Here is a 15,685-nt window from a genome sequence, read left to right on the forward strand (position 1 = left end):
ACAGGAAGCCACCCACAGAACAGGAAAAGACTAAAACGGGATCATGTAAAAACATGGGAAAATGACTTCGCTCCACCAGCATCAGCAGAGGAAGTCTATAGATAGAACCTTTGGGAACACCCCTACTTAAACAGGATGGGCCCCAGCTCACGAGACCATGACAGTGGCCATGCAGGAGACGGTGAGGGCAAGACAGCAAAGTAATCAAGGCAGAAAGAAAAAGTCAACAAGAGCCAAGTGCTACAAAGGGACAAAGAGATACAACCCGGTGGTGGGGTGTGACCCAGAGGCAGAGCTTTTATCTGGCATGGATAAGGTCCTAGTTTCAATCCCAGAGACATAATCTTGCAAGACACAACAACCAAAAAGTGTCAGTCTGATTTGACAATCAGAAGGCACCTTGTGGTGCGTACCTATGCTCCAGCACTCAGAGGAGGCAGCAAGGTGGGGAGTTCCACAGAAAGATGGGGCAGCAGCTCAGAAATGCTTTGCTAACACAAGCATTTCTGGCCTTTGAGTTGGCTTTCTACTGCCGTGATAAACATCACAACCAAAAGCAACCTGGGTAAGAGAGGGTTAAATTTTATCTTACAGCTTATAGTCCATCACCAAGGGAAGTCAGGGCAAGAAATCGGAGGCAAGAACTGAAGCAGAGGCCATGGAGGAGCACTTGCTCTTTTAGGCTTGCTCAATCTACCTTGTATATAATCCAGGACTCACCTGGCCAGGGGTAGCACTGCCCATATCAATCCTTAATCAGGAAAATGCCCCACAGATTTGCCTATAAGACAATCTGAGGGAGGCTACCCCTCAGTAGAGGTTCCCTCCTTCCACATAACCTCAGCTTATATAAGCTGATAAAAAACAAACCAACATAATTATATCCTGCAAAAAATAAACACTGGAAATTATAGATTTAAATGGAAAACTTAAGTTAGGGCAGTGTGATCAAAACTTGGGTGTGTGAGTATGTGGAGAGGTTGCTAATGGGTTTCAGGCTCCTTTCCAGTTGTTGGAATGTTTTAGAATCTAGATGACACACAGTACTGGGAAAACACAAAGAAAAGGAGCTGAAGCATACACGTTAAAGAGGTGAATTTCATATGTGAAATGCACAGCAAAGCTGTTAAAAGCGCAAGGAGAGAGCAGCTCAGAGCAGGCTGGAACAGAGAAAAACTCACAATCACAGCCTGGTCAGAGCTAGTCTCCCTGGACACTCAGCCCGAAGCACAAGGAAGCCACTCTGCTAGTCCCTGTGTAACAACCGTGATGTACACACAACGCCTGTATCCTTACAACTGACACCTGAGACTCGGCTAAGCCAATATCACAAAGCAACTGGATTGCAGAGATACAGTCCAAACATACTCAGATCAGATTTCAAAAGCTTTTTCCTCAACAGCAATGCTAAGTTTATTTGTGTGGAATTCTTTTTAAGTCCTATAAAAACAAACTGTATTTGTTCTACCAACAAGCACTTCAAAACACCATCATGGAATATTAAGGCTAAACAGACCTACGTGATCATTAAAAAACAAAAAGCCAAGATGGGTGTGGTGGCATGTGCTTGTAATACCAGCTTTTAAGAGGTACAGGCATGGTGATCAGGAGTCCAAGGCTATCCTCGATGTACAACTCTCAAGGTCAGGATGGTTACACAGTAGACCTTTTCTCAACACACACACACACACACACACACACACACACACACACACACAAACCCTAAATCACACAACACAAAAACAAGAAGCAAGCTGTGTACAGCTACACCTTTAATCCTAGCACTGAGGAAGAGGCAGGCAGATCTCTGAGCTCAAGGTCTCCTGGTCTACAAAGGGAATTCCAGACCAGTCAGAGCCTTCCTCTTTGGAGACCCACCAGAAAGGCCAAGCAAGTGCTGGGATGAGATAGCTCCAGTAACGTGCTTACCTTGTAACCAGGGAGGTCTATTAGATCCCAGAACCCACATAAAAACAAAGTAGGTGTGACAGCGCATGTTCATAACCCCAGTGCCTGGCTGCTTGAAAAGGTCATCCCAGCTATTGAGAAGCCAAGGCAAGGGGATTGTTTGAGTTCAGGAGTGTGAAGCTGGCTTGGGTACCACAAACAAAAAAAACCTCTATGTATCATTGGAGACAGAGGGGGCAACCTGGCGCAGTCAGGAAATTGGTATAGGGCATTTAAGGCAGGAAGTGTAACCAACCAGCTAGAACTACACGAAGCTTTGAATTAGATCAGGAGACTCAGGGGCTGAGACACACTCATTCAAGCGGAGCTTTGAGGCAGTAGGTGGTAGGAGCAGTACAGTCAGCCAGGGAGATTTTCTAGCTTACTGGTAGAGTGCTCACCTAGCATATCAGGCCTAGGTTTACTTCACAGTACTTACAAACATACAAACATATAAATTAAGCTTGGCATGGTGGCCCATGCCTATAATCCCAGCACTTGAAGATTGAGTCAGGACTGGGGATTTCATGCCAGCCTTGGGTACACAATAGGAACCTGCTTCAAAAAACCTGAAGCTCAATGTGTTGACAAACTGCAATACATAAACTATCCAGTGCTTGATACAAAATGTAGAGCCAGAGAAACATGTGAGGCCCATATACAGGAAAATACACAATCAATGGAACAACAGCTTAAATTTGTAACTATCCAAAAACTAAAGGAAACCATATCTGAGCAACTGAAGGCAAACAGGAGAATACATCTCACTAGCAACAATCAATAAAGAAACACTCAGCACAACAGAGAAACCCCAGAGTTGAAAAGCACAATGAATGAAATGGGAAATTCAATGAGCTCGACAGGCTGCATGAGATTGTCTAGGCTGAGCCCTTAGCTCATCAGAGGATTTTTCTTTTTCTTCCTAAAAGACGGGAGCAAAGAAAACCAGTTCTGAATCTTGCTGTAACCATCCGTTTTAGAGGTTAGCTGTGGGTAAGATAGAGAGACTAGAGAGGAGCAGCTTTACAGATGATGTTACTTGGCAAAGTTCCACAACACAATCACTTCATCATATGTATTTAGTATGACACAAAAGAATCCAACTTTAGTTCTGAGACAAGAAGGTGAAACATGATAGTACTTTGCATGCTAACGTAAGAAGAAAATAAAATATGTATTACAGAAGGAAGAGGAGGAAGAGGAGAAGGAGGAGGAGGAGGAAGAGGAGGAGGAAGAGGAGGAAGAAAGAGGCCCAAACTAATATTCACGCAGTTAGGCTCAACCAAGATTGGCACATTCAAAGTCTCTGGTATGTTGCTCCAACACGGGCTGGTGATGAAGACACAGAATGTAGAGCCATGTTGCGTGCTTTCCCAAGTCTCTATCTTTCCTACTTTCTCTTGGCCCCCTGAATTAGACAACATAGATTGGGTTCAAGCAATTTCTCTGCAAAAACATTTCTCAAGTTTTAAAAACTTTTCCCCCTTTCAGTGTAGGAAACTAAACCTTATATATGCTAAGCAATCCTGCTCCTAATGGGCCTCACCCTTAGCTCTGTGTCAACAAAATGTGGCATTCTCAATCCCATACCTCAGTTTCTCACTTTTCAATTATTTCTAATGAATACAATGAGATCCCTTTATAACATTATTATCTTGGAACAGAACACACACATCCAGGCACGTGCCTATGAAATGCTGGCTGTTCCCTACAGCAGGGTGGTGAACAGACTCCATGATAGAGTAATGTGGCATACACAGATAGCAAAGTTTAAGCTTAACCATATACGAACTAGCTCTAAATCTTCCTTCACTGTGAGATGAAAGGACTGGATTAATCTCCTTTAGCTCCATGGATTTTATATGTCATTCTACATTAGACCTATGACATATCTGAATCCAGTATGATGCCCAATACATATGACCAATTTTGGTCAGAGTCAATACAAGTTGTTTCAACTGGTGTTTGAAACAAATAACATGTATTTCTGTCACTTTGTGAGTCTGCAGACATGAGTTGTTATTAACTTATTCATGTGTATGAGTGGATTATGGGTGAGTGCCCATGAGGAGGTCAGAGGACAACCTGCAGGAGAGTGGTTATGGGAACCATTCCCCCAATAGCCTTGGGGCAGCAGGCTCTAGGATATAGCCTCGATAAGCTGGAGAAGAAGCTTGCTCTCACTCTCTTGCTTTGGCTCATCCTTGGGACACCAAGCAGTGGGAGAGGAAAGGTGACATGGGATCAGTGGCAACTGGATCAGCAATGGCTTCTTCATTGTACCCGTTAACAAACTGGTCATCATACATTTTGTAAATTCTCATATCACCAGTCAGTTCTCTCTTTCTACCCTGTGGGTTCCAGGGATCAAACTCAGGTGTCAGGCTGGGTGTAAGTGCCTTTAGTCAATAAGCCATGGCACCAGCTCAGGTTTATATATTTATTTCAGAGGACAAGTCTTACTACAATCAAATTTTAAGACTCCCCACCTAGTCATACAAATTACTTAACATTTTAAACAAATGTTCATTAGAATAAAAATGGTCCCTAAATATTTCTTTTTCTAATCCCTATTTTTATGCAGCCAAGCGTCTTAACACAGAATCTTCAAGAGCTCAGCAAACTGAAACAGCCAACTCATTTCCACATTCTTCCCCCAATAAAATTTTCATTTTCATTAATGGTGAGTTGGTGTTCTGTGGTGTATTTAACCCTTCACCACTCTTTTTGTTATCTGTTTTGTTTGAAACAGTTTTCACTATCTAGACCAGGCTGGCCTGAACTCACAGAGATCTGCCTGCCAAAGGCATGTGCAACCTCAAATGGCTTTCGCCACTCTTACTTAGATTGACTCCAATGTAAAAACCATGCATAATGCTGCAATACAAATCTTCAGGTACAATTTTTCCTTGTATTGGGTTTTTCCTTAGGAAAATAAACTAGACAAAAGAATGTTTGCATTTAGTTTCTTTTTTTAATATCAAACTCCTTGGAAAAGAAATCCAGTATTATCACCTGTCATCCATGTGAGTTTAAATTGCATGGTATCATGAAGAAAATATTACTAAGTGGTACTTGTACACTGTGGCTTTCACATTCATGCTTGAGATATATTATTAAATACGGACCAATGCAGCTTATTAATTGCATCTCTTACTTGATTGGTTCATGTATTTACTGGTGCTTTATTTTTTTACTGTTTTTAATTTTTTGTTTTTAATTTCTCACCATGTAGCCCAGGCAGAACTCAAACTCTCAAAGGCCCTGCCTCAGCATCTCCTGCTGGGATTATAGGCACGAGGCGCCCTTTCTGACATGGTGCGCCTGACTACTGTTGTAATCACCTCCTATAACACTTCCTCAGTTCCCGTCCTGTCTCCTTTGTACTTACCTGTTTTTAAGATGTGCCTCTAGGTCACAGCGCTGCATCACATCTTGGCACACGGAAGAAAATGGGCACAGAACCAGTAATTTGTCTAGAAGTTTATGGACCAGGATGCTAGATTTCTTACACAACTTGAAATGAAGTCTCTTGCGGTCCAGTGGACAGAAATCTTTCTCTTGGAGGAAGTTTCTGAGGCACTTGTGGCAGAATGTGTGTCCACAGGGCGTGTCGAGCGGCTGCAGAAGGGGCTGAAGGCAAATGTGGCAGACCAGGTCGTCGTCCACTTCGCCCCGGTAGTTGTATAAGTGATTTTCTCTTGCCCAGTGCTGCTGGCCACACTCAAAGCACAGGGGATCTAGGGAGGAGGACGAGGAGGCCTGCTCCACCGGCACCATCTCATCACTGGTTGTTCCCATTGTGAATTAGCAGTATTGGCAGGTTCATGGGTCCAACAGTTGGGAGTATGTGTGTGACTAAAGCCAAGCACAAATAAACAACAGTAATTAGTATCAACTAAGATAGGCAAAGGGATCAATGAAATATTTGACAAGTTTTCAGTAAAAAAAGTTTATTATTTTTATTTAATAAAAATAATAAAGGAAATTAATTTGCCAGTTGAGTGAGAATGATTCACTCTGCCAAGGTGTGGACAAGGAGAGAACTTGTGAGCCAAAGCAAAGGCACCGTATGTTACCCAGAGCAACGAAAGAGTCCCCTTGCACCCCACTGTCCACTGGGAATCTCGAGGCTAATTAATCAATTATGCTGCCTTGCTCCACTGACTGGAGTCCCCTGCACCCCACTGTCCACCGGGAACCTCAAGCTAATCAATTCCAAAGTGCACCAACAGTGTGGCTTTGTCATCTCACTTACACCTCCTTGCTCTGCTTTAGCTGAGCCCTTGAAAGCCTTTAATAAAATGGCAGTGTTTCTTAAATGCAGTCAAGGATAATTCTGTTTGTCAATTAAAAAACCTTTGTTCCACATTATGGAAAAAATACATTTCAAAGCATGTATGATTTGAATAGTCTCCCTATGCAAAATAAAGGGAAAGTCACATCCCACAGCATATAAAAATAACATCTGTGCAAACTCTCTAGACACTTCTTGTTCCATAGGAAAGAATGCTACAATTTCATTAAACAGATGAAAGGCTACAAATTAGATCTGTCTGGTCAGTCCACACTTCCTCTTGGTCTTGTTTACTCACAGCAGCCAGCTGTGTGTGTGCCTGCCTTCACTGACACCAGACTCTTTCAACACTCTCCACCTGTAGGTGAGGCTGGAGGAAGAAGATGCTGTCCTTCTGAAGGCCTCTGTCCTTACTGCAAAGGCAGTAGGGTTAAAACTGCAACAGCTCTCTGCCCCCCTTCTGCAGACACTGCAGAGCCTCCAATGTGTGCTGAACAGGAACACAGGCAGAAGGGGCAGGGAGGACAGTTAGGAAACCCAAGCTGCATGTGATGAACATCCTAAGACTCAAGTCAAGCACAGATAGGCGAAGAATGCAGGGGAGAAGGAGAAATTGGCATTTCATTCTGTTTGGCTTTGTGGTTGGGGATATTTCAGAAAGGTACAAACAAACAAACAAAGCTATACTTCTGAGTTGTGACAGGAAGCACCAGTCAGAGCAGAGGATGTGGGTGTGGGGTAAGGGCATCTCAGGAGAGAAGGCAGAGTGGCCAGAGGTCACATGGCACAGCCAGGAAACAGGAAGCTGGCAAAGCATCTCAGGTAAGAACACACTTGGGAAATCTAAACCTGAGAGCTCTCCCCAAGAACAGAAAGAGAAGCGGCACCACATGGACTCTACAGTGTCTGTGTTGGTGTGTGTGTACATGTATGTGTACATGGGAATCACACAAATAGGAACATGTAGAGATCAAAGAAAAACTTGTGTGAGTCAGTTTTCTTTAACCATGCGGAACCTGGGGATTGAACTCAGGTTTCCAAGCTTGGAGGCCAATGCCTTTACCAGCTGAGCCATCTTGTTAGCCCCATAACTGATATTTTATGTACAACATTCATTTTAAAAACAACAGAAGTTGGGCAGAGCAGCACACACTAATAATCCCACCCCTTGGGGGACTGAGGTAAGTTCAAAGCCAGCCTGGACTACACGGGAAGACCATATCTCAAATACACCTACACTAGCAAATAAAAACAAACAGCATTCTAAGAGATTTAACAAGAACGGCCACGGCTTGGGAGCAGAATTCGGGCAGGACAGGTTGATCCAACCTCAGATAAACTATTTCTCTGAAAACTAGTAAAATAATAGTACTCGTGACCCCTCCTTCAGTACTGTCATTAAAACAGCAAATACTTCTGTGGTAGCTCCTGAGTCTTGTTCTTCCTCCTTTGAACATGGCAGCTATCCTGTCAGTGTAGGATGCATGAGATGAAGGAAAGCAATACCACTAACTCAGAATTCCTACAGCCTCTTGTTTCCCACCTAGTTTACAAGAAAATCCACTTATCTTTTACTCTACTTTCATGTGATAGTGCTTACTCTCATTTTTCTTTTCCTCAAAAAAATATAAGGTACTGTGAGTCTCCCACATGACGACTAAGAAAACACTTAGCTTAAGACTATTATGTTCTAGCTGTTCCCTAAGTCTCTAAATATCTTCAGTTCTTTATTTTCATTTTATCACAAAATCTTTTCATGAGGAAAATTAACATAATAACAACTACATTATCTTCACCCACAAAACTTGTCTTTGATGCCACAAAGTAAACGCTTACTCAAAAATGAACTTAGCACAAGCAGCTAGGAGGGAAGAGCCTGAGTGGGCCTGGGGAGAGGGGGTCAAGTCTTCTTTGGTTACTGAGCAGACTCAAGACCTTACTAACTTCTCTGCCTGTCAGCTGGGCCCATATAAAGACCAGCGGGCACTGTATGTATTCCTTAACCATTAGCTGTGAATACAAAACTGCAGAACCAGTCTGTCATTGGCTTGAACAACTAACAATAATTACTAAGAGGAAAACTGAGTTCTTCCTCCATTCCACATGGTGGACAAAGTGATTCAGCAAGAGAAGTATTTCATGAGGTGAGTTATAAGCAAAGGAAGGTGGCCTGGCCCTACTTTCCAATCCCCATTGCTCCTCAGTCTGCCAGCCTAGCAGGTCCTTTCCCCTCTTTTTGTCCACTGTGAGCCTTACACACTTCTCAGGGACCTCACAGGGAGCTTGGTCCCAACATGATGGTGTGGAGAGGTACCTGGTGAAAGGCACTCTGGTCACTGAGGACACAACCTGGGAAGAGTTGAACACAATCCTCACAGGACTTTGTCTAGTGAGTGGGTCCAAGGACAGGCCTGGTCCAGAATTTCTTTGGCTTCCCATTTCGCCATGTCACCAACGTCCTGTCCTTTCTCTGCTATTCTGGAACCAGTGCCAAACAGATAGGGCTGTTGCTCTCGAACATTTTCTGCCTTTATAAAGTAGTTTCAGGTATTTTGTTATAATCACAAAAAGCAGACTTCTGATAGTGTTTTTGTCTTATCTAAAACAGCTCAGTACATGCGGCACGGGGAGTTGGAGAGATGAAGCAATGGTTAAGAGGACCTGGGCTCCATCCCCACCACCCACACGATGGCTCACAACCATCTGGAACTCCAGGGCCTCCGATTCCCTCTTCAGGCCCTCTGCACATACATGGCACACATAACATAAGTGCTGGCAAACATCAGTTGCTACCAATTATGTCACATGGGAAACATCTGTAGTCCCTTTGACTCACCAAGACCTAGCATCTAGGAAAACCATCTCCTCTCATCCTCCTGGCAAATTCCTTCTCACCACACCCTCCTCTGTGGAGTCCGCTCTCTGGAATCCTGCCCCATCAGCTCTTGCAGCCTCTTCACACACCTTCATCTTCACAACTTCTATATGGGTGTTCGTTCGCTTATGTGTCTCATCTCTTTCTGAAGGGGAAAGGCATCGCCTTTTTTGTTGTTGTTGTTTTGGTAATTTTTACTAAATTTGTTGACAATTTCAGACATTCCGATTATTCTCTCTTCCACCCTCTCTATCTCCCTCCCACTCTGTATCCCCACTCCTCCCTACGAGTCCCTTTCCCACATTCATGTCTTTCTGCTTCATTCTGTGACCCACTGAGTTTAACCAGAGTCGTTTGTGTTTAGAACTATCCATTGGAGCCTGGGTGGCTCATCAGTGGGCACACAATTAAAGGCATCAGCTGTATCTCCCCTAGAATTCCTCAGTAGCCAACAGCTCTGTAGGGAGGGGCCCTCCCTATCCCTGACTGACTGCTGTCAGGCCCCATCTTGTGCCGGCCACTGCAGGAAGCCACAGTGCTGGGGAATCATGCCTGCACTGATGTGCAGAGGAGAGCATTCACAGCTTGTCTCCCTATCTCCTGGCTCTTACATACATGCTTTGCTTTCCCCTTCTGCAATGTTCCCTAAGCCTTTAAGAGGGGGTGGTATAAATGTCCAGTTTAGGGCTGAGCACTCAACTGTCCCTTATTCTCAACACCTGGAGCAGACATGTGTCTCTGCATTCACTGGCAATGCCAAGTGAAGCCTCTCCGATTCAAAGGGGGGGGGGGGGAGAAGCACTTATCTATGGCAGTAAACAGATAAGTGCTACAAACATTTTGAAGGCAGCCTGGTTATGTTTCCCCATTTCCACCTCTTGGCACATACCATGCACTAAAAGAAAATTTAGGTGAGCCTGAAGCATGTGATCGTACAGGAGGAAACTGTGGCTCCACAGAGCAATGGACTGACTCTGAAGCCAACCCTGCAATTTACAAACAGAACAAATAATAATGCTGCTCCTTTATCGAAAGGCTAAGAAAAATGTTCTCCACGATGCCAGCCCCAAGCTCTCCTTACAGTTCTCACTGCAGGGCAGCTTTGACAGCTGCCTTTCATGAAGCAGTGGTTGTGAAACTGACCTCAAGATCCCTTTAGTCACTCTGGAAGCTCAGCAGTGTATGAAAACAAAATGATCAAAACCAAACCTCACAACTACCATGGGAGCACCCACATCCCTGCACGCCAGTGCAGATAAGCTAAAACACCTGCACAAGAATGTTTGAGTCCACTTGTAACCAGAGCAGGTGATAGGAATGACCCACAGACAGCTGACCAGCTGAGCAAGCTGGGACACATTTGTACCACAAACTACTACTCAGCAATAAAAAACAATGGAAACAACCCACTGCATCTCTAGATTAAGATTGTGAGTGGGGTTGTTATTAAAAAGTTACATTAAGCTGGGCAGTGGTGACACACGCCACTGATCCCAGTACTCGGGAGGTACAGGCAGGCGGATCTTTGTGAGTTCGAGGTCAGCCTGGTCTACAGAGTGAGTTCCAGGATAGCCAGGGCTACACAGAGAAACACCATCTCAAACAACAACAACAAGTTGCATTCGGAGCAGTGATTGCTCAGTGGCTAAGAAACTTGTTGCTCTTGCAGGAACCACATGGCAGCCCACAGCTGTTTCCAACCCTCTCCTCACCTCTCTGGTCCCCTGGACATAAACTCACACAGGTTCATTATAAACACATAATTTTTTAAAGTTGTATTTTAAATAAGACAAAAATGTTTCAGTCTGTATTAGTCTACTTCTATAACATTATTGAAATAATAAAATTCAAATGTAGACCAGCTCAATGGCTGCTGAAGTTTGAAGGTGGGGAGAGGGCAGCATGAAGAAAAGGGGTCTTGTGGGGGTGGGCATGTTTGATATCTTGATTGTGTTAACACCCATCCTGGCTGCACCACCAAACTGCTGGCTATCCCAGGTGAGGTGACCTGTGTCATTTCCTACAACAGCACGTGAGTCTACAAGTACCCTAAAGAAGGAAGCTGCTTTAACATATCACTCAGGAGCCCAAGCATCCACATCTACTGCACCAGTAGCTCATGCTGAAACATCCATCTGTTTATAAAACAGTAAATCCATCACTCACCTTTTTGTGAAAAGGAACCTTTTTTGCCTCCTCCCAAAATTAAAAATCATAATAATGAAAATAAAATAAAAATGTGAGCAGGGCTAGTTGTGAGCCAACTTGTGCTGCACCATGAGATCCTGTCTCAACAGACCAGTAGCCCTAATACTTTGAGGCCAGGCACGCATGCGCTCTCTCTCTCTCTCTCTCTCTCTCTCTCTCTCTCTCTCTCTCTCTCTCTCTCTCTCTCTCTCGTGAACATACACTCGAGAGTGCATGGTGTTGTCTTAGTTACTTTTTTATTGCTTTGTTGAGACACCATGACCAAGGAAACTTATAAAAGTAAGAGCTTACTGGGGCTACAGTTTCAGAGGGTTAGTCCATGAGCAACATGGCAAGGAGCATGGAGGCAGGCAGGCAGGCATGGTGCTGGAGCTTACATTCTTATCAACAAGTGGGGGGTTACACACACACACACACACACACACACACACACACACAAGCTGGGAATAGTACAGGCTTTTGAAACCTCAAAGCCCACCCCCAGTGACATAGCCTCCTCCAACAAGGCACTTCCTAATCCTTACCAAGACAGTTCCATTAATTGAGAACCAAGCATTCAAATGTATGAGTCTATGTGGGTCAGTCTCATTCAAACCATGAAATTCCCCTCCTTGGCCCTTACAGGCTTGTAACCATATCATCATGCAAAATGCACTAAATCCAACTTCAAAAATCCCCATAATCTTTCATAGTCTCAAGACTGTTTAAAATTCCAAAGTTCAAAGTATCTTCTGAGATTCAAGACAATCCAATCTGAAGAAGCCTCTGGATCCTCAGCCACATAAAAATATTTAGCATGTGATATGGGAGCTTCAGGTGACTTCTACTCTTAATCAACCTTTACCCAAAAACACAGCACAAAGAACTAGGAAGCCATCAACAATAAATTTTGATAATTTCACATTTACAGCTCCATCATTTTTGTATACAAACTTGTTTCCTTTCAGAAACATTGAGAAATCATTTCAAGTATTTGAAAAATTATCTTAGAATTAAGTTGCTTCTTGTCATTAGATGCACCCCTATTTAATAATCTACAAAATTAGTAAGCTGAGCAAAGATGCTAGACACTCTGAAACTGAAGCCAGCTCAATGGCAGCTGGGTAAGTAGGTCAGGACAGACAGAGCACGTTCTTTCATTCATCACATTTATCAAGCGTTCGCTGTGTGATATTCTAGAGTACAGGTGCCCTGAAGCCCTGGCTTGCTGTCTTTAAACATCAGCTGTGCCCAAACAGTTATTGATCATACTCACATACACACTCCACAATTTAAATAGTTTTCATTTTACTTATCACCACCATTAGTGTGTGTGTGTGTGTGTGTGTGTGTGTGTGTGTGTGTGTGTCTATGCGTGTGTAAGCATGTGCATGTGTAAGCATGCAGATGCACTTGTGCCATAACAAACTTGTGGAGGTCAGAGGAACTTGGAGAATCAGCCTTTCCCTCCATCTTTGGATCTGGGTATTGTACTCAAGAGCCACTAAGCCATCTTACCATCCCACTCCATAGCAATTTAATTCCAAAATGCTTATCATTTTATTTATTTTTTTAAAGGATTGTATTTATTACTTTATGTGTCTGAGGCTTTTGCCTGCATGCATTTATGTATACCACACACATGCCTGGTACCAGAGGACAGAGGAGGGTTTTGGATTCCCTTGAACTGGTGTTACAGATGGCTGTTAGCCACCTTGTGGATGCTGGGAATTGCATCTGTCTGGATCCTCTGCAAAAGTAGCAAGTGCTCTTAACCACTGAACTATTTCTCCAGCCTCATTTGTGCATCTTTTAAAAAGGATTTACTTGAAGCTGAAGTTCAAACTCACATATCAAGTTTAAGGGCAGTCTTCTACACATTAGATCCTATCTTTAAAAACCAAAAATAAAACCCAAAGAAAGGTCTTTGTGGAAAGCACTCAATTGCAGAAAAGCTTACAGCACATGGCTTCTTCGAAGGGCACTACTTTCCAGCCTGCTGAACAGTGGCATCCCTAACATCTCAGCAATGCCACGATCTCACTAGTATCACATAATATACAAGTGATGGAGATGGGAGGGGACTATGGCATCTGGTACTTTGGTTTCCTTGCTGTTATCAGCCAAGGTGATACACAGGAATTTAAATATCAGTGATACACTTCAGTATCTCCATCACAGCAGTAAGATACTAACTACAATGTTGTAAACAAAGAGAATTTTCTCAGCTGGGTGTAGTGGTATATGCCCTTAATCCCAGAAGTTGGGAGGTGGAGGCAAGGTGGATCTCCATGAGTTCAAGGCCAGCCTAGTCTATATAGTAATTTCCAGCCAAAGCTACATACATAGTGAAAAAAAAATAAAATAAAATAATTTTCTCTCCTGCTTCCAGTTAAGGTGATACAATTGCAACAGTGTCAAACACAGTATCAACACAGGTGATTGTAGCAGAATAAACAGATGGGTTTCCATGGCAGAATTTACCAGTGAACCTCACATTTTCCATAAAAAGTTCCAAAGTTACAAAAGAACAAACTTGCCCCAGCACACAAAGGAACTAGCAGGATGGCACTTCTCTGCAATCAGAGTCACACAGGAAACATGTGAAGTGGAACTAAACCTGTTAGGATGGGTTCATGGTGGCAAAGTCAGTAATAATTAAAGTTACATTAAGACTTCATTACCCTAACTATGGGCAGGGTCTGAACTTAAGCGCCACAGTTTTCAAGGAGAATCAAAGACACTGCTAATTAAAAGAACAGATGTACGCTATTCAGTTTATACCAGTTATAGCTTAATATAGATGGAAATTATTAGATTAAAATGGCGTTGGGCCACACTTCAAAGGCACCGTGATTCCCCACAGTAAACAGCCAAAGGGCTCAGGTCAGGGACCCTGCAAGCCTGGTACTTATTCTGAGTGATTTGCATGTGCCACCAATAGGCCTTTGGATGAGTCTCAGTTTTACCGCTGGGGTAGAGCACCCTCACTATGTCACAGTTCAGCATCCATGCAGACATGCTACAGATACAACATCCTTCCCAAATACACATGACTAATGTTCCACGGTTGGAAGTAGAATGTTTTTGTTGTTAGTGCAGAAATACAAGGGCTGTATGCACCCCCAATTATATTAATTTCTCAATTTTCAGAACCCAATTAAAACTCTAGGTTTTTGTTTGTTTGTTTGTTTGTTGTTTTTTTGTTTTTTTGAGACAGGGTTTCTCTGTGTAGCTTTGGAGCCTATCCTGGCACTCGCTCTGGAAACCAGACTGGCCTCGAACTCACAGAGATCCGCCTGCCTCTGCCTCCCGAGTGCTGGGATTAAAGGCATGCGCCACCAACGCCCAGCAAAACTCTAGGTTTTATGTTATTTTTCCACAAATAACTACACCAATTACTTTTTTTTTTGACAGTTCCACTAGGTAACTTTCACAACCAAAATATATTCAAAAGCAAAATATTTGTCTCTCACTCCCTCTTTCCTCCCTCCATCTCTTCCTAACACTTACTCCCTAGTCTGTTGTGGTGGCCAGCACATGCCAGCATTGGAAGGCTCAGAGGAAGGACTGTAAATTCAAGGCTAGTTTAAGCTAACTGCCTTAAACTCCCCCTCCCCCAACAAACCAACTCAGATTCTCCTGGGGCTTCTGATAAAGATTCAAAAACCTGTTTCATGGAGAAACCATTTAAAAAAAACAAAAACAAACCAAAAAAAAAAAAAAAACAAAAACAAAAACAAAACAAAAAACGATTTAAAAAGCCAACAAATTCTTGCTTTTGTGAAGTTTACATTTGGGTGGAGATAAATAAGATACACATTTTGTCACCATTGAACTATAGCCCTAACTGCAAACTCAAGCATTCCAGAACACACAAAAGCAAGGAAAACAGAATTCTAGAAGGGTAGTGAGTTTTGAACAGGGTAGTCAGGAAGGCACTCAGTTAAAACTCTTTATGAACTGAAAAACAATAAACAAAACCAAACAAGTAGGTAGCCTGTTACATGAGATCTGCCACAATTAATGTGTACGGGTGTTTAACTTGCATGTATGTCTGTGCACTACATGTGTTTGGTGTGCTGGCGGAGGCCAGAAGAGGGTGTTGGATCCCCTGGAACTGGAGTTACAAACTGTTGGGAGCTGCCATGTGAGTGCTGGGAGCAAACCTGGGTCCTCTGCAAGGACAGCCAGTGCTCTTAAGCCATCTCTTCAGCCTCAGGAAAATACTTTTCCAAGATAAAATTTACAAATATCAACACAAAAGCAAGCAGGGTTGAAACACTTAGGAAAAAGCAAACATTTACTCACAGAAATCAAAACTGTTGTCTACTCCCTAGAGCAGTGGTTCTCAACCCTCCTAAGGCTGCCACCTTTTA

General features: G+C 43.1%; 1 protein-coding gene across 4 annotated transcripts in view; it reads right to left on the bottom strand.

Annotated features, from left to right (window-relative positions):
- Positions 1-15,685, bottom strand: part of Lnx2 (ligand of numb-protein X 2) — a 60,727-nt gene that overhangs the window by 19,800 nt on the left and 25,242 nt on the right. For 3 of the 4 annotated variants that reach the window (XM_035443176.1, XM_027413685.2, XM_027413687.2), the window contains exon 2: positions 5,339-5,805. In XM_035443176.1, the coding sequence (XP_035299067.1) occupies positions 5,339-5,748 (410 nt within the window). In that variant the 5' untranslated portion in view covers positions 5,749-5,805. Of the gene's footprint in view, positions 1-5,338; positions 5,806-9,080; positions 9,265-15,685 lie in introns of all 4 variants that reach the window. The other variant, XM_027413686.2, reaches the window with a different exon arrangement.

The sequence above is a fragment of the Cricetulus griseus genome, chromosome 4 (assembly GCF_003668045.3).
Source record: "Cricetulus griseus strain 17A/GY chromosome 4, alternate assembly CriGri-PICRH-1.0, whole genome shotgun sequence".
Classification (NCBI taxonomy): Eukaryota; Metazoa; Chordata; class Mammalia; order Rodentia; family Cricetidae; genus Cricetulus; species Cricetulus griseus.